This window comes from Ctenopharyngodon idella, chromosome 9 (genome assembly GCF_019924925.1).
Source record: "Ctenopharyngodon idella isolate HZGC_01 chromosome 9, HZGC01, whole genome shotgun sequence".
Lineage (NCBI taxonomy): Eukaryota > Metazoa > Chordata > Actinopteri > Cypriniformes > Xenocyprididae > Ctenopharyngodon > Ctenopharyngodon idella.
In genome coordinates, this window is record NC_067228.1 from 23,623,330 (window position 1) to 23,646,826 (window position 23,497).

Consider the following 23,497-nt stretch of genomic DNA (forward strand, 5'->3'; position numbering starts at 1 on the left):
TCGACTTTAGTACCTTTCTGGACTTTGAAAGTGTTGATTATATTGCTGTCTATGGACGAGTAATTTACCTCTTGGATTTCATCAAAAATATCTTAATTTGTGTTCTGAAGATGAACGAAGGTCTTACTGGTGTGGAACGACATGAGGGTGAGTAATTAATGACAGAATTTTCATTTTTGGGTGAACTAACCCTTTAATGCATTCTTGCTGAATAAAAGTATTAATTTCTTAATAATAAACCCTTACTGACCCCAAACTTTTGAACACTAAGATTTTTTGCTAAACTCTCCCTTTAATTGCATGAATATCCTCAAGGGTCTGTATAGGAGGCACACAGTGAGAACATTTCACTGCTGTGTTTTCCTATTAATGAGTGTGTGCAAAACATCCTCCCTTTAATCACACATAGACAATAAAACTTTAATATCCTGAGTCATGCATAACTACATGACTTCAGTTCAATACACCAAAATTTAACAACTGCCAACTCACCGACCTTTATGTGAATCCACAACAAAAATAACAAAACATCCAAAAGGATGCAGTCTGAGCCAGGAGCCACAGCATAATGTATCTACAGAGCGAACACACTGGTCCGTCCTGGGAGCTGAGAAAGATCCTCAATGCGATTCATTTACATTCATGGCCGTTTTGATTGTGCACTCGGAATCAAATGAGGAAAGAAAAGATGGAGAGTTGAAGCAAAAAGAGAGAGAGAGAAAAAAAAAAAAATCAAAACAATACAAGAAAATGCCCATGGCAAAAGCAAAAACTCTCTTCCTCTCTCTTGAGCTGGGGGCGTAGAAATGGATGGTGAGAGAGTTGATTTTTATCCTTGGCATGGGGGCAGAGAGAGCTGCGGACAAAAAGGCCCTTGTACCAGCGTGTTAACTCGGCTAAAAGCCCCTAATGCCCCCTAATCGTGACTGGCAGGGTTGGTGACCTCCCCTATTACCCCTCTCAATCTCTCTTTGCCACACAAAAGCTCACTTTTCTCCTAGTGTGGCTTTCATGTGCCTCCAGATGCAAAGCTGTTACTCGTCTCTGATAATGAAGCACATACACACCACCAACTTCAGGAAGAGATCAAATGAACAGCGTACACTTTAAGAGCGGGAATGATAAGAGAGAATGAATAAATGAATCAAGACAGGGAATTTCAAAAATGGGGGCGAAAGTAAGAAAAAAAATAGACAGAAAGAAGGGTGGAAGCAAAGTCTTGAGCCACAGAAGAGTTTAGCATAGTTGGGTTTTTGTCCCACGTTTCTTTTGTGAAAGTTCGATACTTCTTGGCTTAAGTGAACCAAAGGCTTTGACTTCTCTGAGAGGTTTTGGGGGCTGCTCACCCATCCAGCTGGCCCACAACAAGGGGCTGAGAAAACTGGCAAAGGAGGGGCAATCTGACTTCACAAGCATGCTCCCGCATATACATTCTTGACTTGTTACATATAGTTCTTCATCAACAAATATCTCTGTTTTTAGCTATTTTAGCTACTTAAGTAGTATTTTAATTTTAATTATGTATCTGTTATACCCTTTTTAAACTTAAAAATGGCCTCAACACAGTTGCATGCCTTTCCAATTATTTCTACAAAAAAAAAAAAAAAAATCAATCATTTATTCATTAATGCACACTATATATATATATAGATATATATATATCTTAAAATGCCCAATGTAAGCAGCTCCAACCTTCCCAGGTAACAGGGCAAATGTTAAAAGATGCTGTCCTCTATTGGTCACGTATAGGAATGCAACAAACTGTGAAAGGGTCTTTAGCATCCAGTTTTTTTTTTTTTTTTTTTTTTTTACAATTACTAGGATAGATTTCTCACTACTTAGATCATTTTTTCAAAACTCTTCACACAGTGAGAACAACATCAGTCCATGTGGGCTAAACTGTGGATCATTTATCATTGCTTTGGCACAAAATGCACTCAATAACTAGATCTTTCAAATTACATTAATTCTTTTCTCAACTTAAGTTCAAAACCTAGCATAATACAAAAATGAGTAAGACAGCAATTTGCTACATTTCTTATGTAATATCATACTGAAATATATTATGAATATAAAAAAACTGAAATACTATTAAAAAATTAGGCTAGATGTAGCTGAACACCTGCACATTTTAGTCTTTCAATTTCATTACCATCCATACAAGTGAAAACAAGTGAATAATTTTGTAGTGTAATGTAAACACTAACCATGTAAGATATACTGCAGTAAATTATAAACAGTAGAGAGATGCAATTCTTGTTTAGTAAAGAAATTTTACAAAAGAAAACTGTGTAAAGCTACCTGTTAGTGTTTTTAGGTCATTGTTTTATGAGTGATAAAGTGTGTTTGTTCGGTGACCTTTGCTAGTGTTGTGGAAGAATGAGTTGATTGGAGATATGAATGAAGTGTTTTGGTAGTTGTAGTGCATTTTGGATGTGAAATTAACTGCTGTACCAAGTTGAAAATGGGTTAGAACTGTGTGAAGAGTTTTGAAAAAGTGACCCAAGTATTGAGAAATGAGGCCCTAGAGATTGTTTAAAAAATAAATAAATCTGTCAGAAATGTCAGAAATCAACTTTTTTTTTTTTATTAAGGGGCAACATTTGCCACTTATAAATTATTTTCAAGGGTATTTTTTTTACCTTTATGTGGACATTTTTTTCAAGTATATATAGTATTTTATCCATTTGTCAAATACTTAATCAATTACTTAATTAAACAATATATACAAAATGCAAATACAAAAGAAGCTGTATCAATACACAAGATTTGAAATTTGTTCAAATTTTTTTAAATAATTGGCCGGACACTGTGTATGCGCTGTTCTTTTGAACTTTCTGAATACATGGATAAAATTTGTATCATGGTTTCACAAAAAAAAAAATATCGAGCCCCAAATCAGCATATTTGAATAATTTCTGAAGGATCATGTAACATTGAAGACTGTAGTAATGATGCTGAGAATTTAGCTTTTAGGTGATGCTTTTTTTGTCCCTGCTGTGGAATGCCTGTATAACACTTACCACGTATATATTAGACCTGTATGTATTAAATTGATACAGACTTTGACTGAATTCTTAAGACAGTCTGAGAGTCTAGTCTCACCGATATTCCTGCTGTAAATGGGTACAAACACATTGATGACGCGCTCAAGACCCAGCAGCCCAACACACAGAATCACCAGACCCTGCAGCCGCACACTTCCCCTGGGCCACATGAATGGCACCAGCAGACACACTTTCCTCCTGAAGCCCTGCCATGCTGAACTAGAGATCACCTCCACATTGCATTGTCTTTCAGGCTTCTGTTGAGGAGTAGAAGAAAAAGAAAACACATAACACAAAGAAGTTTCAGACAGTGAAATATAGGTACTGAAAAAAAAAAAAAAAAAAAAAGGTTTCCAGTGATTGTTATTCTTACCTCTACAGTCAGGGCAAATGATGCTTGCTCGGTTTCATTTCCCTGTGCATTTTGTTTCGTGCGTCTTTTAGAGTACTTGTTTGCCATTGTTTGACTTCGTATAAACAATCAAGCTCTCAAAAATACAGTCTGAATGCATTATTCCATCAAGTATATTGCAGTCTACGGATGTGCACTAAAATTAGGATTTAAAGTGCATTTGTGCGCGTGTACTGTTATACTGACCGTATGAACTCCGCTGAGAGAAAAACGCTCTCTGCCTATCATATGGGCAGCTTTCACATGACATATACACGTGTGGTCATATGGCTCAGATGTTAAATGAAAACGCTGACGCTTTTAAACACTGAAAAGACTGTTTTCCTCTTTTAGGTGTTGTGAAAGACTAGTTTTCGTTTCGAGCAGCAAATGTTGCTTGCTAGCGGTTTCTAAAACAAAATTCCTCCAGAGGGCGCTAGGCGGCTCAGAAAGGCAGATTCTCCATCGAGTCGCATTCAAATCACACGGCTTTTTTTGTTTTATTAAAGTTGTAAAGTATAATATTTTAAATTAATTCTAATTCCACGGATTGGTAACTGAAATATAGATGGAAATGCACCACAGTGATTTCTATAAAATTATATGTATAAATGTGTTACCAAGTAATTAGAAAGGACTGTGATTGGTCCAGTCTCAACAGCGCTGAGAAACGTAACACGTATCACATGACAGAGAAGGGCCGCGTGCCTTCTATTAAAGGGATAGGTCACCCAAAAATGAAAATTCTGTTATCATTTACTCACCCTCAAGTTGTTCTAAACCTGTAAAAATTTCTTTGTTCTGTTAAACACAAAGGAAGATATTTTGAAGTTTGTGACCAGGCCGCTTTGGGGCACCATTGACTTCCATAGTAGTAAAAAAATACTATGAAAGTCAATGGTGCCCCAGAACTGTTCAGTTTCCCACATTCTTTAAAATATCTTCCTTTGTGTTCAACATAATTTTTTTTTATAAAGGTTTGAAACAACCAGAGAGTGTGTAAATGATGACAGAATTTTCATTTTTGGTTGAACTATCCCTTTAAATTATAGTGTGTAATAGCCTACTTTTATATTATTAAGTCAAATTACAAAAGTACTTACTTTTTAATGTAGTTAATTATTAAAAGTAAGCGTACTGATCGATAAATTCTCGTTTAATTATCTTTTCTTTCTAATCTTATATGATCAATCCGACTGGTCAAACATACGTGGAGGTTTGAGAGAATGTAAGGTTTAAAGAGGTTAGAACTCAGTCTGACATTATTTATTTATTTATTTATTTATTTATTATGAGTCATCAACAAGCCTGCAGACATTAAATATGTATTGATTTACAAGTAAAAAATTTTTTTATCTAACCTCACTTTTTCTTTGTCAGCTAAAAACAATTTTATTTGTTAAAAAAAAAAAAAAAAAAAAAAAAAAAGTGAACAAAAATATGTACATAGGCTATGTATATTCATTCACAAACAAGACTGTCTCATTCAGATTTAAAACACAGACTGTCAGTATTCATTCATATTCACAAACAATGAAAATGCTTTTTCACAGTTCAGTCCAGCCTATGGCCTGGTTTCACAGAGAGGGCTCAGATTAAACCAGGATTAGGCCTTCCCTCAATTAGGACATTTAAGTAACTGTTATAAACGTGGCTTAAGAAAAAAAAAAAAAAAAAAAAAACATTACTGGTGTGCATCTTGAGACAAAACAATGACACTGATATATTTTAAGATATGTCAGTGCAAGTTGCTTTCAATTAAAACAGCTCAAACATGCGTTTTAGTCTGGGACTAGTCTTAAACTGTGAAACCGGGGGTAAATGTGCTATAGTCAGTCTGTGGAGGCAGGAAAAGCCAGTGAAGCAGTTGTGCACTTCAAAAGTAAAAGACTTCAGTGAACAAACTATACGAGTCAGTGCAAGAATGATTTGTTCACTAAAAGATTCATTCAACACACAAATTCATTCATGAACCAGTATATTATATATATATATATATATATATATATATATATATATATATATATATACACTCCATAGAGCTCATGCTGCTGTAATGGACTTACTGATGATAGTGTTGTTTACATTTAAATGAGCCTCAATATTCTATGTCAGTCCAGCAGCTTGAGTTGATATTTGAATATTTGAAATCAAAACAACTGTTTCTGAAGCCTTGAAGCCTGATCACACGTGCTACAAGCGCTTTACATCTATACAATTTGGTAAGTTTCATCAAGTTGTCCAGTTTGGAAAGTGTTTCTCCTGTCACCATCATGATGCAGCGTCGCTCGAGAAGAAGCAGGGCTCTTCCCACACACCTGAGGGGATTCTTGTTGGAGGGCGTCTCTTCCAGTCCAGACCCCTGTGAGCTTTCACAGCTGGCAGCTGTAATCAGGTTGGATCACACTTACAGCTGTATCTCTGGGAAAGCTCAAAGACCCACGTGTTTGGAGGAGCGCTACCTCCTGAAGAACGCTGCTGTCCTTCCTGACATCCGTCCAGCAGCCTCAGTCTCTTCAGTGGACGTGTGTCAGCAGGAAGAGCCTGTCTCCATCCACGGCTGCAGCGTGCAGGGCTACCAGGACATCTACAGCTCTGTGGCGGAGCCCATGATGAAGACACGCTGCGGTCGGCGCCGTCCTTACAGTCTTGAGCTGGGACTGAAGATCAAGCAGCGGCTGTGGGAGACACTCAAGTGCCCTTCACTGGTGGAGACGGAGCAGCCTGATGGACGCGTCCTGATCACTGAGAGCTTCTCCACAACCAGCAGAAGCTTCGCTCCTCGAATCCACGTGGACATCAGTGAAGAGCCCCTGCCTGAGGAACCCCGGAGAAAGAAGCCCAGACACTGAGTCATCACAGTGTCACATGGAGCCCGGAGAATCACACAGCGGGACCAACGTATGTAAATACTGTATATAGTCATAGAGTAAGTTTATAGTTTTATGAGCAAGTTTCATTTTCTATAGTAAGTTTTATTTTCTGGAGTAAGTCTTTTGCACATTGGATGTTTTTGGTGATTGTCAGTGCGTTGGTTTCCAGGATGTTCTAAGTGGTTTCTGCTACGAGGTTGTTGGGATGTTTTGGGTGGTTTCCTGTGTGTCGACATGTGTTTGCCAAGGTTTTTTGTGCGGTTGTTAGCGTGTTGCTGCACTCTTCTGGTTGGTTTTCATGCGTTGCTCTGTGGCTGTTAGGATGTATTGAGTGGCTGGTTGATATGTGGTTAGGGTAGGTTAGGGTCTCTCACACGGTTTGCAGCTTGACGTGCTGTGAGGGCTTGTGTGCATCAGTGATGCTGAGAGCTACGCCACTGGTACTTCACAACTACTGGTAGGGTCACCCATAGTGGACAGGTCTCAGCTGAGATGCCAGACGAAGACAAACCACCTGATTCTGGAGCAGCAGATTGACCTGATGTTCCTGGCAGAAGATCAGTCTTGTTACAACAACAACAACAGCAGAATTACATGAACGGAAGAAAATTCAAACTGATTATGTGTGGAAGTCATCGATGGATTGAAGGAATCAACCGTTCAAAGAGAACAAGGTAAAACAGTTTAATATTAGTAAAGGCCGAACTTTCTTCAGCATTTTTGTAACAGCATTCGGCCAATCAAATCTGATGACTGCTAATTATATTATAATTTTTAATTCTTATATACGTGTGATAAATATGAAATAATTCACTTCTAAACATGATCATGTAAATACATGCAAGCAATGAAAATGATTAAAATACAGTAATTACTATTTATAACAGTAAACACTATCACAGTAATCTGAATCTTATAAACAGACACTGTTCTTTGTGCATCAATAATCAAAAAGTGCATGTTAAACATAAAACCTAGAGCAGTGAATTGAGTAAATGATTAATCACAATTAATCAAAGGTTTTGAATGTGCTGAAATCTAAATCTCTAGATAAATTTTGTACCTGTTAGAATGCATTAAGTTCATTTTTCATGCTTTTAAGCCATACTAAAACTAAAATACAAAAGTCAATGTGGTCTAATTTTGGTTGTTTTGGACCCCACTGACTTTATTATATGGACACAAACAGCTGAAACATTCTTCAGAATATCTAGTTGTGTGTCCCACAGCAGAAATAAAGACATGAATGACATAAAGGTGAGTAAATGATGACAAAATTTTCATTTTTGACTGAACTGTCCTTTTAATGTCTGTGAGCTTGATTTCCTGAAAGCAGTTTAAAGAGTGCTCTGCTTTTGATTTACAAACTAGATTCAGTTTTGAACATAATAATCGACCTGCAACCCATTTTCAAGGTTGTGATGATCTACCAGTTATGAATAGACTGTCCAATGAATAGATTGTTAAAGAGTTTAAAAGAAGAAACTTGTCTATGTGTGTAGAAATCATCAGTTAGTGTAGAGCATCACTTACCAGTCATTACTGATGTCAACAGCTACTGAACGACTGAAGACAATCCACCTGATTCTGGACAGCAACAGATTGGACTGATGTTCCTGGCAGAAGATCAGACAACAACATCAGAATTACCTGAATGGAAGAAACTTCATCCTGATTATATATGTGGAGCAACTGTTTGAACAGGATGCAGAAACACAGAATGGTTTAATATTAGTAAGGGTATACGACAAGGCTGCATTCGTTCTTCTGTTGGTGACAGTGTTCATCCAACCAAATTTAAAGACCGGTGATTCAATGATATTATATTTTCTGAAATATTTGTATGCGTGTGATAAATATTTGATTGCATATATGAGAAAATAATACTATTCATTGTATTTAAGATGTTATTTTTCTGAGTTTCGTTTATAATATCTGATTATACTTTTACATATCTTTATGAATCAAGATAAAAGTCAATATATAAAGCAGTGGTTCTGAAATATTGTCGTGGACAATGGAGGGTCCTTGAAGTCAAAAAGTTTGCGATCCACTGATTTAAAGGGATTGTTCACTCAACACAAAAGAAGATCATTTGAAAAATGTGTGTTTTTCTGTCCCTATAAAGTCACTGTGGATTTTCATTGTCTGGACAAAAACAGTTGAAACATTCTTCCAAGAATCTTCTTTTGTGTTCCGCAGGAGAAAAAGTCGTACAGGTTGAGAGGTGAGTAAATGAGTGTAAGTAAATGATGACAGAGTTTTCTTTTTTAACTGATCTATCCCTTTAATGTCTGTCAGCTTGATTCACAATCTGGATTCAGCACTAAGTTTGAAAATGATATCGACCTGTAACCTTTCAGGGTCGTGATTTACCAGTTATGAACAGACTGTCCAATAAATAGGCTGTTAAAAAGTTTAGAGGACAAAACTTGCCTATGTGTGTAGAAATCATCAGTGAGGGAAACATCTAACATCAAGAGTGTAGAGCATCACTTACCTGTCATTAACAATGTCAACGGCTGCTACTGAATGACTGGAGAAAACAGCCATCTAGATGGACAGAGAAAGACACTTTAGACCTGATTAGACTATATAAATATATATGCACATTTACATGTAAATATACACATTTTCATATACGCACATTTTTTTGATAGTCATTTGAATATTAAGAAATAATACTAAATATGACAATTCAATATACATTATTTTAAAAATGTTTTATGTGTCTTAGTAATTATAATTATATAAATACAATTTACTGTACAGCCTGTAGGTGTCAGTCTTGAGCAGCCCGTTATGAAAATCGTAAGATAATGAAATAATAACCTTCTATTTATAATAATTCATTATTATGTTAAATTATCTTATTATCTTCCTTTAGAGACTGTTATTAGTTTTAGCCTGGTCGAATTAATTGCTACTGTATTCACAACGACATTTCACAGCGCATTCTTACCAGCCCGCAAATTAAATACATGTACTTGCATTCGCTTCATGATCTTTGCAGATTAAGTTGTAATCTTACGTTTACCAAATGCTGTCGTTACTGTGAATATTTGGAAAAACTTTTGAAAATTATTATTTGTGGTTGATGTTATTACCAGAGATATAGCTGGATGGGTTAATTTAAAATAGCGCACAGAGCCATTTCTGTATTTTATTTGTTTTCAGAAAGTATGTGGTTACACCTGCACAATGCAGCATTTTAACTCACCTGATGACTCGATCTTGAGTCCTGAAGCGATTTCATCACAGACTGGATTTGAATCAACAATATTATTTATAGGTTAACGTTAGGCCTACATTTTTTTCCTCCTAAAACACTGTCGGTGTAATAATATCTTGCAGCGTATTTTCATTTCTTCGTTATATTTTCGTTAATAGTATGTTTAACGTTAAATTAAAAACATTTAATTATCGTTATCATTCATATTCTTCGTCACGTCTGGTCCTTGAAATAAGATAAAACAAGCAACGAATATTTTCACCAGTAATCGAAATGACAACAAGAGAGCTGTGCTCGTAATCGCCCCCTATACACTCATTCACTTTTCCCTACATTACTACACTAATATTGTTCACTTGAAGGAGTGTGAAAACGAGTGAGCGAATTCGACACCGAGGCCCGGAAAATCTGCCGCTTTTTCAAGTTTGTGCTTGCTGTATAATAAGCATTTGACACTTAATAAACTGGCAGCTCCAGTAGTAATGAAAAGATTTACCTTGAACTCTGTCATGGAAACTAACATAAACCTTAATTAAACTATTTAATAATAAATTAAAAAGGAATTTACCTCTCTGATATTACGATGTACCCGCATTGGAAAATGGCTGGATGAGTTTTCAGCTGCGGGCGCCATCTTCTGGCGAGACGCGGAGGCGGGAATGAACCCTTTTCACATTTCCGGGTTTCTCAGTAGCAAAAGTACACTTGTTATTGCGGTGCATTGTGGGATTGAATGAGTGCACTTGATAATGTCCACTGGTTTTGGACAACACTACAAATGGCTGTCTCCTCAAATAGTGCCCTATTTAAGCGTATGAGGGCGATTTCGCCTTCTGTTTTTCGAATAGGCTACTATGTATTCAGACATAGATGTAATATTTTGTCCTACTGTTTCGCATACTATATAGTAGGTAAGTATTTGATTTCGGACGCAGCGCAGTTGTACACTTACTGTTGTGGTGCATTATGGGATGAAATGAGTGCACTCGAAATGTCCACTATAGTTTGGGAGACCACTACAAATGGCTGTAATAGTGCCCTATTTAAGGATATATAATTTATGTTTATTGCAAAATATGCACCTGTAGCCTATACAAATATTAAAGTAGTTTAAAAGAAATAATGTGGATTGATGGCTTTTATAAAGCCATATACCATCTATTAAAACCTCGTAGCTCATTGCAGGTCTGTTTTTAAAGCTTAAGAAGGTATCGTTAAAAATCAAATCTCCTTTATTTGGTTTTGGACAAAAAACTTAAAATTCAAAATGTAACAAGCAATTGTATATCTTTTTTTGAACTATAGGAGAATTATAACTTAGATAATTTTGGGCTTTTGTTTTTCTTTATCATTTTGCATTTAAACTGTGGACAGGCAAGTTTATTAAATGGGAAAAGGCAGTTAAAGCAAATATAACGAACGTATCTACAGTACAGTAGGTTATGCTGTGTAATATATATAGATATAGATAACACAGCATGTAGCTTTTGCCTTTTTAACAGCATTTGGAGGACAACATTAAGCAAGCTTGTGGAATATAATGTTTTTCTATAAAAAAATCTAAAGTAAATACGAGCAGATCTGTTGTTTTTGCTTTATTTGGTCAGTACTGGACATTTACCAAGCTAGAAAAAAGTATAAAGGATAAAATATGAATAAAAATGTAAACAACAATATGTGTGAGCATATGTGTATTCATTCACAAACAAGATTAATTCAAACTCCAAACAGATTTTTTTAGTAGATTCACAACCAATGAAATGCTCCTACAAGGCCGCACTCCAATACTACCGGCTTGTCTGTGGAGGCAGGAAAAGCCAGGAGACTTCAGTGAACAAAAGATACAACAAAAGAGTCAGTGCAAGAATTATTTGTTCACTTAAAACATTCATTCAACACACAGATTTGTTAATGAACAACATAGCACAGTTCCTAATAGTGATGCTGGCCTTAACAGACAACACTACACACACACACAGATGAGAAATACATACTGTGTAACTGTGAAGATGAAGATGATAATGGTAATATAGAAGCATACAGTACATGTACCGTAGAGCTCACGCTGCTCTAATGGACTTACTGATGATATCAAGCAGTTGTTTACATTTAAATTAGCCTCAACATTCTATGTCAGTCCAGCAGCTTGAGCTGATATTTGAATATTTGAAATCAAAACAACTGTTTCTGAAGCCTTGAAGCCTGATCACACGTGCTACAAGCTCTTTACATCTATACAATTTGGTAAGTTTCATCAAGTTGTCCAGTTTGGAAAGTGTTTCTCCTGTCACCATCATGATGCAGCGTCGCCCGAGAAGAAGCAGGGCTCTTCCCACACACCTGAGGGGATTCTTGGTGGAGGGCGTCTCTTCCAGTCCAGACCCCTGTGAGCTTTCACAGCTGGCAGCTGTAATCAGGTTGGATCACACTTACAGCTGTATCTCTGGGAAAGCTCAAAGACCCACGTGTTTGGAGGAGCGCTACCTGAAGAACGCTGCTGTCCTTCCTGAAATCCGTCCAGCAGCCTCAGTCTCTTCAGTGGACGTGTGTCAGCAGGAAGAGCCTGTCTCCATCCACGGCTGCAGCGTGCAGGGACTACCAGGACATCTACAGCTCTGTGGCGGAGCCCATGATGAAGACACGCTGCGGTCGGCGCCGTCCCTACAGTCTTGAGCTGGGACTGAAGATCAAGCAGCGGCTGTGGGAGACACTCAAGTGCCCTTCACTGGTGGAGACGGAGCAGCCTGATGGACGCGTCCTGATCACTGAGAGCTTCTCCACAACCAGCAGAAGCTTCGCTCCTCAAATCCACGTGGACATCAGTGAAGAGCCCCTGCCTGAGGAACCCCGGAGAAAGAAGCCCAGACACTGAGTCATCACAGTGTCACATGGAGCCCGGAGAATCACACAGCGGGACCGACGTATGTAAATACTGTATATAGTCATAGAGTAAGTTTATAGTTTTATGAGCAAGTTTCATTTTCTATAGTAAGTTTTATTTTCTGGAGTAAGTCTTTTGCACATTGCTGTCTGGTTGTTAGAATGTTTTTGGTGATTGTCAATGCGTTGATATTCGGTTCCCAGGATGTTCTAAGTGGTTTTTGCTACGAGGTTGTTGGGATGTTTTGGGTGGTTTCCTGTGTGTTGACATGCGTTTGCCAAGGTTTTTTGCACGGTTGTTAGCGTGTTGCTTTGCGGTTGCTGGCCTCTTCTGGTTGGTTTTTCGTGCGTTGCTCTGTGGTTGTTAGGATGTTTTGAGTGGCTGGTTAGGGTAGGTTAGGGTAGGTTAGGGTCTCTCACACGGTTTGCAGCTTGACGTGCTGTGAGGGCTTGTGTGCATCAGTGATGCTGAGAGCTACGCTACTGGTACTTCACAACTACTGGTAGGGTCACCCATAGTGGACAGGTCTCAGCTGAGATGCCAGACGAAGACAAACCACCTGATTCTGGACAGCAGCAGATTGACCTGACGTTCCTGGCAGAAGATCAGTCTTGTTACAACAACAACAACAGCAGAATGACATGAATGGAAGAAAATTCAAACTGATTATGTGTGGAAGTCATCGATGGATTGAAGGAATCAACCGTTCAAAGAGAACAAGGTAAAACAGTTTAATATTAGTAAAGGCCGAACTTTCTTCAGCATTTTTGTAACAGCATTCGGCCAATCAAATCTGATGACTGCTAACTATGTTATATCATAATTTCCTAAATGCTCATATACCTCTAAATTCAGACACATGATCACATACAGGTATGCAGTAAAAACTATTAAAATACAACAATTACTATTTATAACAGATAAACACTATCAGTAATCTAAACATAACTATAGCTTAATAAGAAATGCTCTATAAAAATGCGCGTTAAACATAAAAACTAGTGCTGTCAGTCAAATAAAATATTAATCACAGATTTTTAAAGTACAACAGCTCGTAACTATAATAACCCTGTGTTGTGAATTGCCAGAGCGTTGTTATGTGGTTGCATGAGTGAAAAAATATTAATATACATTTTATTCAAGCTGTTTCTTTCTGATTATGTTTCATGCCTGATTATAATTTTAATATATGCTTATACATCAGGACAAAAGGCAAGATATGATTATGTGTGATCTTGATTTCCTGAAGGTGAGTTTAAAGAGTGGTCTGCCTTTGAATCACAAACACTGGATTCAACACACAGTTCTGAACATGATATCAACCTGCATCACATTTTTTGGCTTGACAACCAACAAAATGAATAGGTTGTCAAAGAATTTAGAAGAGGAAACTTGTCCATCTGTGTAGAAATCATCAGGAAAACATCTAACAGTGTAGAGCATCACTTACCTGTCATTACTGATGTCAACGGCTGCTACTGAATGCCAGAAGAGCCATCTAGAAGGAGAGAGAAAGACTTTAGAAAATAATAGACTGGCGCTTTAGACTCAACGCTGTTTTTAAGCGGTATAAGTTCATAACAATGGCCTACATGACAGTTATTGCCCATAATATTCAAATAGAAATTTTGACCAAAATTGTCATTTGAAATTGTCATGATCTGTAAGTAATTTCAATCACAATCTAAAACATCAGCCCTTGATCACTGAATGTAACACAATGACACTAGAAGCAGCTCCATGATTATCTAAAGCCAGGCCAATAACAGTTTTGGTTTCAGTGAGACTGGAACAAACCTGATCTGAGCACCTAGGTGAAAAAAAAGTACACTTCTATAATGTACTTAAAGTTAGTTCCCACTCGTAGTACACTATGGGTTCAAATGTACTATAAGTAGTATCTAAATACATTTTTTAAATATAGAGATAGTATATTAAAAGCACATTTTAGTTCATATTTCATGGTGTCTCAAAATAGCTCAACTGAGTACACTTAGATGTTCTTAAGATTATCTTAATAGAAAATAGAGCACTTTAAGTACATTATAGAAATTTACTTTTTTTTCACCTGGGCATCTTACTGATGGCTAATATGCTGACTGGTTGGGCATAAAGAGACAAGAATTTTTTAACTGTAAACTCTTACATGTTATGGCAGATAGTACTGGCTTATAAATTACAAGACTAATAAAATTTTGAGAGTCAGCTTTACTGACTTACATATTTCACATTAAATTCAATTCTGCCCTTATGGGACCCCAGTGATGTGCTTATTTCATAGTTTGTAGCACCTCCTCGTGGATGCTAGTCATTAATGCAGCTAGATCTTCTTAGTGGCCTCCTGGGTATTCTACACTTTTTTTAGTTGGGCATTTAATTTGTTGAATTTTTTTAGTTATAATAGAACGACTATAGGTACAAACAGCTGACAATAATAATATCTGTAACCTGAAAGTAAATAATAGTCCAATTAAAAATAGCTAAAAAGCAGTGCACAGAATTCTGATGTTGGTGTATGTGAGGAATCAGCTGGAAATGGTGGTGGAGAACATGTGCGCTGTACCTCATAATGTCCTGTGCCTTTCACCTGGTCTGCTGTTTATATTGTGAGACTAGACTTCATAGGCCCACTCCATGATTTTCGGACAGATAGAGATGGTTTCTGTTCCAGCAAACAAGAGAAAACACAGAATACTTTTAGTATAAGAGCTTTAGAATGTGTCCAGGATGAGTTAAGGCCACACTGCACCGTCAGACGCAGACAACGCAGACAGTCACCAGATTACAGACCCTTATGGAAAGAAAATATATTTCCCTATATATGAATGATCAGTTTATTACATGATTTAACAGTATACTTGAAAATATACAGAAAAATATATTGCGTAAATATATTACAATATATTGAATAATACATAAGGAATTGCCGCTTTTCATATATTGAAAAATATGTGATAATATATTTACTAATATATCATAATGTATGTAATTTTATATTCAGTAATATACTTCATAATATATAGATTTGTATGTGATCAGATATGGTACTGCATGCATAATATATTGCAGATATATTTTCTCATGCAGTATAAACACATATATGGTAAAATATATTATGTAACACATTTCTTATATTTTTTAATTATTTACATTTTAAATGTTTCATATTTTCAAGTTAGTTAACAAAAGCACACCTGCATGTACTAAAGTTTCTACCAAAGAGACTATCACTGTGCTATAGCGTGCACAGCCGGTACTTTTTAAATTATAATCTTAATGGATTTCAGCCAATCATAAACCTAACCTCAGGCTCTACTCTTCAGCACAATGGTAACCCCAAAAACTCACACATACCAGAAAACCTTTTAAATTCCAAAATAATACAACTTTAAACACTAACAGATCTCCCCCTATATCAATATTGAGCAAAACACATGGAATAGCACTTAATTGTAACATTTACTCTCCTTTAACAGTCAGAAGCAAAGCATGCTGGGAACTAGAAATCTGTTGTAACCACTGATTGTAACTCATTCCATGAATGTGTGTATATATGTGTGTACAATACATTCACATTTATATGGGAACATGTATGTGCAATATATGTACACAATAAAGGATAAAACTTTATGAATGTAATGATTTTTTTCTTCATTTATAAATATTTTATGTATCAATATATAGCCATACATGGTCAATGAATATATTGCAGTATATTGAAAAATATAAGCACTAGTTTCCCATATATGGAAATGTATTATGTAATATATCGCATTATATTTTGCAGTATATCCCCATATATTGTTGTTCCATAAGGGGACCGTCATTTAGCAGACATTCTATTTCCGATTCAGCATGTTCAGTAGGTGAAAATAAGCTCAGACAGACGCCAACAGACTAAGAGGGGTAACACACTGATCCTGCCTGTCGGCATCTATTGGTGTGAATTGACCTTTAGACAATGAAAAAGTTCTGCTCAGGAAATATTTTCATTGGTGAATGATAATATATTGATAATGGTATTTTGTTACTCAACCTACACCTTCTTCTTGCCATAAATGATCATGGATCTTGTATTTGATTGTAGGCCGCAAAAGTTAAGGGAAAATTAGGCAGAAAATTTAACGTTAGCTGTTTACCATGGTGACAAAGAAAAGCAATGTGTTATACCACAGCACCTGAAGACGTCAAAAGAGAATGCAGCAAGTAGAGGCTTTGTGGACAGTGTCTGGCTACTTATCTTGCAATGGAGATAGCTTTAAGGTTGAATTCAATTCCTCTGCCACTGTCTTACCAATGGCAATCTATGCCTGCGAGACCTGGAAAAACAGTGCGCATTGCCCACAAGCTGGACGTATTCCACCAGCGGTGTCTCAGATGCCTTCTCCACGTCACGTACCTGCACAGGCCTAAAACCCACAGACTTTCCGCCATTGTGTCTGAGCGTCGCATCAAACAGGCAGATCACATTCTGCGGCAATCGGAACAATGGCTAGCAAAAATTGCACTGACATGGATGCCGCCCAATGGACGTCGAAGGCTGAAGAAGACCTAGCAAACTACATTCAAAGAGGACTTAAAGCAAGCTGGCATTAAGTAGAATTCCATGCAGCCAATAGCAACCAGTCGAATATGTTGGCTGCCCAATGTGCCCTGTAGCACAGACGGACCTAAAGAATAAGAAGCTACCGTAAAGTACAGACGCAGACACTCCAGACCTGTGGGTTAGGCCACTGAAGAGTGGAAGCTGGTTAACAAGCCAGTAGGTGACTAATCAAGTGGTAGGTCAGTCCAAGGGTTTGACAGTGGAATTCTGAAGGCATATGCAGCTAAACCTTTTCAAGACGGCGGACATAGACCGCCTGCCATTCTTGGACGATTATGTGTGTCCAGATGGGCCTTTTATTCTCTGTATAAAATGGTGTCTTGTTGGAATACTCAGCTCAGTACTCAAAGATGCCAACAATATTCTGACATCCACATTAATGTGGAGAAATGACACTGTTGATATGTTTTAGAGTTAGTGTGTCAGTGAGTGAGCACAAATGAGAATGAAACAAGAAAAAATGTGGAAAGGTGGGAGATGCTCAGTAATTCTTCAATTATACTGTAATCTTAATGAATAACGTAACAACAGATGTACTTTCGGCTTTGTCTCTTTTTACAAAAGCAGTTTAAGCCCATTTCTGTTGTGTGCTATTTCAATCCTCGCTCTTTCTTTTCCCACATGGGAGGAAGGAGAAAAGAAAAGCAGCTGCCTTTCCCAAGCCACACAAAAGAGGGGAAAAAGAAAAACTGTGAGTGTTGAGGGTGAGGATGAGTAGAGAGTAGCAGGAGAACAAATCTTATCATTTCCAGCCCACAATGGGCTGGTTTCTATGACAGGACAGTTACAGATCTGTTTTATGTTATCGTGGCTTTGTGTGTGTGGTAATGGCCGTCTGCCTGTCAACTGGTCATTATGAAGGCTTTTGTCCCATTGAGCGAGCATGTGCTGTCCATCACGCAGCTCATTTCATTCCACTCTTTGTTGTGCGCTCCAGTTCTTATTGCAGTGCCTAGTGGGAAAGCGTGGATCCTGTCTCTCTCCAGTGGTGATTTTCCTCTTTGTAATCCATCTGAACCAGCAAATTGCAATTTTAAGGAGAAGGAAGGGTGAAAAAAAAAGTAGGTAAAAATCAATTTAATCCTAGGGAGTTCGACGGGGAGAATGACTTGTGCCACCCAGAGAAATGATTGATATTTTCGATTCTGTGCAGGACACAAAAGGGGATCAGGTTTATTTGATCTCAATCACTCCATCTATTCCGAAATAATTTTTTTCTCTCTTGCCTTCACATCTGTACTACTGTATATATTATCTCAAATTCTTACCTCATCCGCAGTCATTGGTACAACAGAGACTTTCATGGACTGTTTTTAATTCTGGGAAGCTGTTCAGCCTGCCGCCCAACCACTGCCAATACAGGTGTGCCTAAACAGAGAAGAGAAGCCATTTATTTCATATATGGCCATATGATTGATGTGTTAAAGTAGTGGTTTTTAAACAATCCAATATCAATAATCCATAATCCATTATCCAATATCAACTGATACAGTTAATTAGTTAATAAAAAAAAATCATTAACAATAGCTGATAATCGTTACGATACCAAATAATGTTGCTAAAAAACATGAACATAGGGGTCAACATTATCTTATTTAGTAGGACATAAGTTACCGAACTCTGTGCTATAGCTACATTAAATTAATGTAATGTATATGTGTAACATGGTTGTGTTTCATGTGGATTTCTGTTATTTCTCTTGATGGTATTTCTTGGAAGATTAATAATTAAAGACTGTTTTTGTTATACTCTCCTGCGTTGTGTACTCATTACAACCACCAGTTTGTGACAGAATACCGGACCGAGAGTACATTTATTTTGCTGCGTTTTTCTTTCTTTTTTTCTCTCCCCCTCACTAATAGACCTACCAGCCATCCAACTCTGCCTGGAGCAAAAGGACCATTCACTGTTGGACCATACAAGGGGCTTTTTAGATGTGGCGTGCCTAACCCACTAAGCCAGTGGTTCTCAAACCTGTCCTGGAGTACCACCAGCCCTGCACATTTTGTATGTCTCCCTATATCTGACACACCCATTTCAGGTCTTGCAGTCTCTACTAATGAGCTCATGAGTTGAATCAGGTGTGATAGATAAAGAAGACATACAAAATGTCCAGGGCTGGTGGTACTCCAGAACAGGTTTGAGAACCACTGGACTAAGTGGTCCAAGACAGTGGAGTGGGTGCTGGTGAACAATGGATCAGCGTTCACCATCTGCCCAGCAGAGGACATCACCAGCCCCACTCCGGACTGCCAGCCCTGGCAGCCACCACCCACATACTGCACAGAGCGAATGCCAGAGCCCACCACAGACAGTGAGCCCGAGCCTGCCGCGATGCACAAGGCAGTATAGAGGACTGTATGAGCCCGCAACACCATGCTTCACCGTGGGACTGCTTGTGGAGTACTAGGGCATGGAGGAAAGCCCCACTCACACTCTCGCAGCTTAGAGTGAGCTGCAGCTGGCCTCTGCAAAGCAAATTTTTTTGCAGAGGCCAGATTTGGAAGAGGATATTTCCTTGATTCTCCCTTGCTGGTCCTGCTCAGCTCAAAGTGCCCCAACTGGTTCCACCCAACTCGAAGACTCTTGTGCCCCCGCTGGTTTTGCTCAGCTCAAAGTATCCTGTGTCTCCAGAGTTCCCACCCAGCTTCCCTCTCCCGCCTCCTCTTCAGCTAGTTCCTCTGCCCTGCCTCTGCTCGTTCCTTTCAGCCCCTTGGCTCCTCCTCTGACACCACTCTATTGTGTGGATTTGCCTCAGATCTTCCGGTCTCCAGCTCTGCCCAGTCAAGAGTATTCCCAGGCTCCGCATCCAGCTGTCTGTTCCGTCGGCTCTGCCTTGGCTCCTCCCTCTCTCGGCTCCACCTGGGACCATCGTCTTTAAGGCTCCATTGGGCTGCCTCGTCCTTCCAGCTCTGCCTTGGTCAGATGTCACCCTGCCTGCGCCAGAGACTTACAGGCCTCCACTCCTCTCCTTTGGCTCCGTTTGGCTCTGCCTTCCCTCTGGCTCCGCCTTGGTCCTCAGTCCCACTGGCCCTCTGGCACCAGTTTCCGCATGGCGTTGCAGCGGTCAGGCGGTACAAGACGTCTCAAAATATTTAGCGTTTACATGTTTTTATGAGTTCTACAAGGATGTGAATGTAATTATGGTAATTCCAACATGGTGTGAACACACCTATGCTCCTTTGAGAAGATCTGATAGAAAAGTTTGTGGTCTTATAACAGCAGGATGGAAGAATGTGTGTACAGCCTTGATCCAGACAGAGCTTGGTATTGGGGAGTCCTGCTGGAGCATTTGTGGTTTGTAGAAGCAAAAAGCCAGACTTTACCCCCTCTCAGAAAGACCGCTCTCTAAACAGCCTAAGATGTTGAGCTCTGCGTGATGTCCAATGATCAATAAACCCATCCAGAAAAAGTGAAAGCATCCCTGTCTGCCCTGGTTCCTTGTCTTTTATTTGCCTCTGTGGTCTAACCGAAAAAGACATGAACATGAAGTCTGTCAAGATCAAATCTATATCCCCTCGCATGAAGAAAACAGTCAGCTCAGATGTTTGTTCTTCGGTTCTGCTGCTACACATACACCTAACCTCACATCCTCATCCTGTAGAAACAGTAGTCTGTCACAGATAACACAGAACACACTCCTGACACCCAGAGTTCACCAGTGCTGTACACAGAACTGGATACGATCTCATCACATCTTGTGGTGTGGCCGAACACAATGGGCCTTCCTGTCAGGAGTCCGTGAACCGTCCTACACGTCCATGCGCAATACAAGCAGATAAGATCTCTTCTTATTAACACATTCAATTTAAACTGCCTCCGAATGGAGAAAGGAAATGCATCTATCTCAGTCAAATGGCCATTCGGCTGTGATTGCAATCGTACATCTGCAGTGCAATTGTCATTGTATAAGACAGAAAATGGCAGCACGGATGTCCAATCTCAGATCACATTAGGTGATAAAAAGTAAACCACCTTTACAGGAGTTGTTAAAAAGATCATTCCATGGACAAAGCGCATTTTCTCTTGAAAGGGTTGAATGTTGGCCATGGTGAAAGGGTCTTTATTACCGTCATCATACAATATTTTTTAAGTGTAATTTATTCCTGTGATGGCAGCCACTACTCCAGTCTTCAGTGTCATGATGCTTCAGAAATCAAATATGATGCTTCAGAAATCATTCTAATATGCTGATTTGGTACTCAAGAAACATTTCTTATTATTATCAATGTTTCTATATTTTTGTGAAAAATGTGATTCATATTCTTTTATGAATAGAAAGTTCACAATTACAGCATTTAGTTTAAATTGAAATAAAACATTCTACAAAATAGAATCAATCAATGTAATGCATCCTTGCTGAATACAAGTATTAATAAAAAAAAAAAAAAAAAATACTGACTCCAAACTTTTGAACAGTAGTGCACAAAAACTAGGAGGCTGTTTACAAAGTTTTTCCTGATACTGCCAAGAGCAGATGTTCATTCATTAAAATAGAGGTGCATGTGTGAGTCACTGGGGGGCAGTCTAAGTCTATGGATGACACTGTTGTGCCTGTATGTCTTTGAAGTTCAGCAGAAATCAGTACAAAGAGCTCACGGTAAGCTGGGGAAAATGTCAAGCGTTCTCTTGGAACATATTCATTCATGAAATTATACTTGCTTCAGGATTGCTTTAATGACAAAGGAAAAACTCTGCCTGCTGATATTAACCGTAGCATCTTAAAACAATGAGTATTTTTAGAGGGAAAATAGCTGATTACAGTCATAATGACTGTTTGTGAATCAAATGCTTCTCTGAGGAGCTGGAGACAGAGGAATGCTTGGGGGTAATTAATGGAAAGAAAGCATCCAAATTAACTCTATACTCATTCATCATGAGTGTGTCCTTGATCCCGAGTGAGCCATTTGACTCCCTTCAGACCACTGCCTATGTTAAGGCCAGAAACTTTTGTAGCAAAGGCCAAGAACAACCTCCTGGGCACCAGGAGAACAGAAGAGATGGTGGAAGAGAACTGTGATGTGTTTGTTTATTTGTAAGGGACTTTCAGTCCAATTAATGATTTATTATGCCTAGCAGACAGCGGCTCAGATTGGGAGCTGTTTCAATAAGCTATGGGCCGAGCACTTCTCCCATAGAAACTGGTATATTATACAGGCTCCTTTCTCATCACGCATCTGTTCTTCTGGAAGAGCAGATAGTTTTCATGAGAGATCAACACTGAAGAGAAGAGAAGGAAAAGAAAAGATGCGGTAACATTTACTGTTGCTCAGCAACTTTCGCTGGCAAAATCCAGTCATTTCAATAGGGATCCATGCAATCAGGAGTTTCGCATGAGGGTGAAAAAATTCCCTACAAAGATTTCGCAGTGGGTTCAAATTGGTCACGTGTTGACCAGCTACTTGGTTTGAAAGGGACTTCTTTGTGATCTGTGCTTCATACATCGCTCCACTACTGAAAATGGACAACAGGCCTTGTTTTGCTCACAAAAATTTCGCTAACTTTTCGAATTTCGCTAACTTTTACGGTACTGTTATGGGTGGTCACAATAGACTTTGAGCATGTGAAATTTCACACTGTAACGGTTGTGATATAAAGTCATGCTCTGTGCTGTCTTTTTTTAAACATAAATTCAACAAATAACAAATTATAATAAAAATATAAAATCTCCACTTTCAGCATGAAACAGAAGTTGGGATAGTCTTTTCTTCCCTATTATGACGTACAAAAATAATGTAGGGCGGGACTTTATTTTGTCCAACGTAAATTGATTGGATCATTGGATGGTTGTGGTTTGCTATTGCTGTGATCTCATGTGAGAGACAGTTGTCCTGCCCTCACGCCATTAAACATGGCATGAGAGATGAGATGCGATGGCAAGAAGGAAGTTATTTTGGTTTAAGATTTTGATTGCACATTATTTAAAAAAAATGATAACAATTTAAAACAAATTTTGATTTCATGGTGACTTTGTTTTTTTTTTTTTAACTCATCTAAGAGGTCATGCTGGTCACACATCACGTGATATAAATTCATAGGCTAGAGTTCAACAAAACCTGAACTTTGGAACGCAGTGAAAATCGCACAAGCTTGTGTTACCTGTCTCCCACATTCGCATGTGTATAAACGGAATGGAATGGTGTATAAACCATATACACACCAAGTTCCACAAAAAATGCTATAGTACTACCATTGTGTTTTTAATATGCTACGATGCTAACACTCATAGTTGTACCATCTCTGGTGGAAAATCTAGTAGCTGTGTTTTGACACATGGTAGCTGGCTTCTTGCTGTTCTACGCTAGCTGACTGATCAGCCACCATATTCCAAAAATAAGCTTGACCATTTTAAGCTGGTATGATGTGTAACGTTAGCTGGTTTGTTCCTGGTTCAGGATGGTGTACCAGCAGATAGGTCAATCACCAGTTTAGACCAGTTATTATCTAAGTTGGATTTTCCAACAGGG

General features: G+C 38.4%; 1 protein-coding gene and 1 long non-coding RNA gene across 2 annotated transcripts in view; both read right to left on the minus strand.

Moving 5' to 3' along the window:
- The window catches only part of abcb6b (ATP-binding cassette, sub-family B (MDR/TAP), member 6b), a 38,714-nt gene extending 34,814 nt beyond the window's left edge, over positions 1–3,900 (minus strand). The window contains exons 1-2 of the mRNA XM_051904775.1: positions 3,421–3,900; positions 3,106–3,304 (exon numbers count right to left, since the gene is read on the minus strand). Of these exons, the coding sequence (XP_051760735.1) occupies positions 3,106–3,304; positions 3,421–3,507 (286 nt within the window). The 5' untranslated portion in view covers positions 3,508–3,900. The remainder of the gene's footprint in view (positions 1–3,105; positions 3,305–3,420) is intronic.
- A 1,618-nt stretch (positions 3,901–5,518) lies between these two features.
- Positions 5,519–15,194, minus strand: LOC127518305 (uncharacterized). The gene is made up of 4 exons (XR_007931529.1): positions 14,988–15,194; positions 13,875–13,922; positions 12,028–13,018; positions 5,519–5,903 (listed from the first exon to the last, which is right to left on the minus strand). It is a non-coding gene; the product is annotated as an uncharacterized LOC127518305 (long non-coding RNA).
- Positions 15,195–23,497: the final 8,303 nt, after the last annotated feature.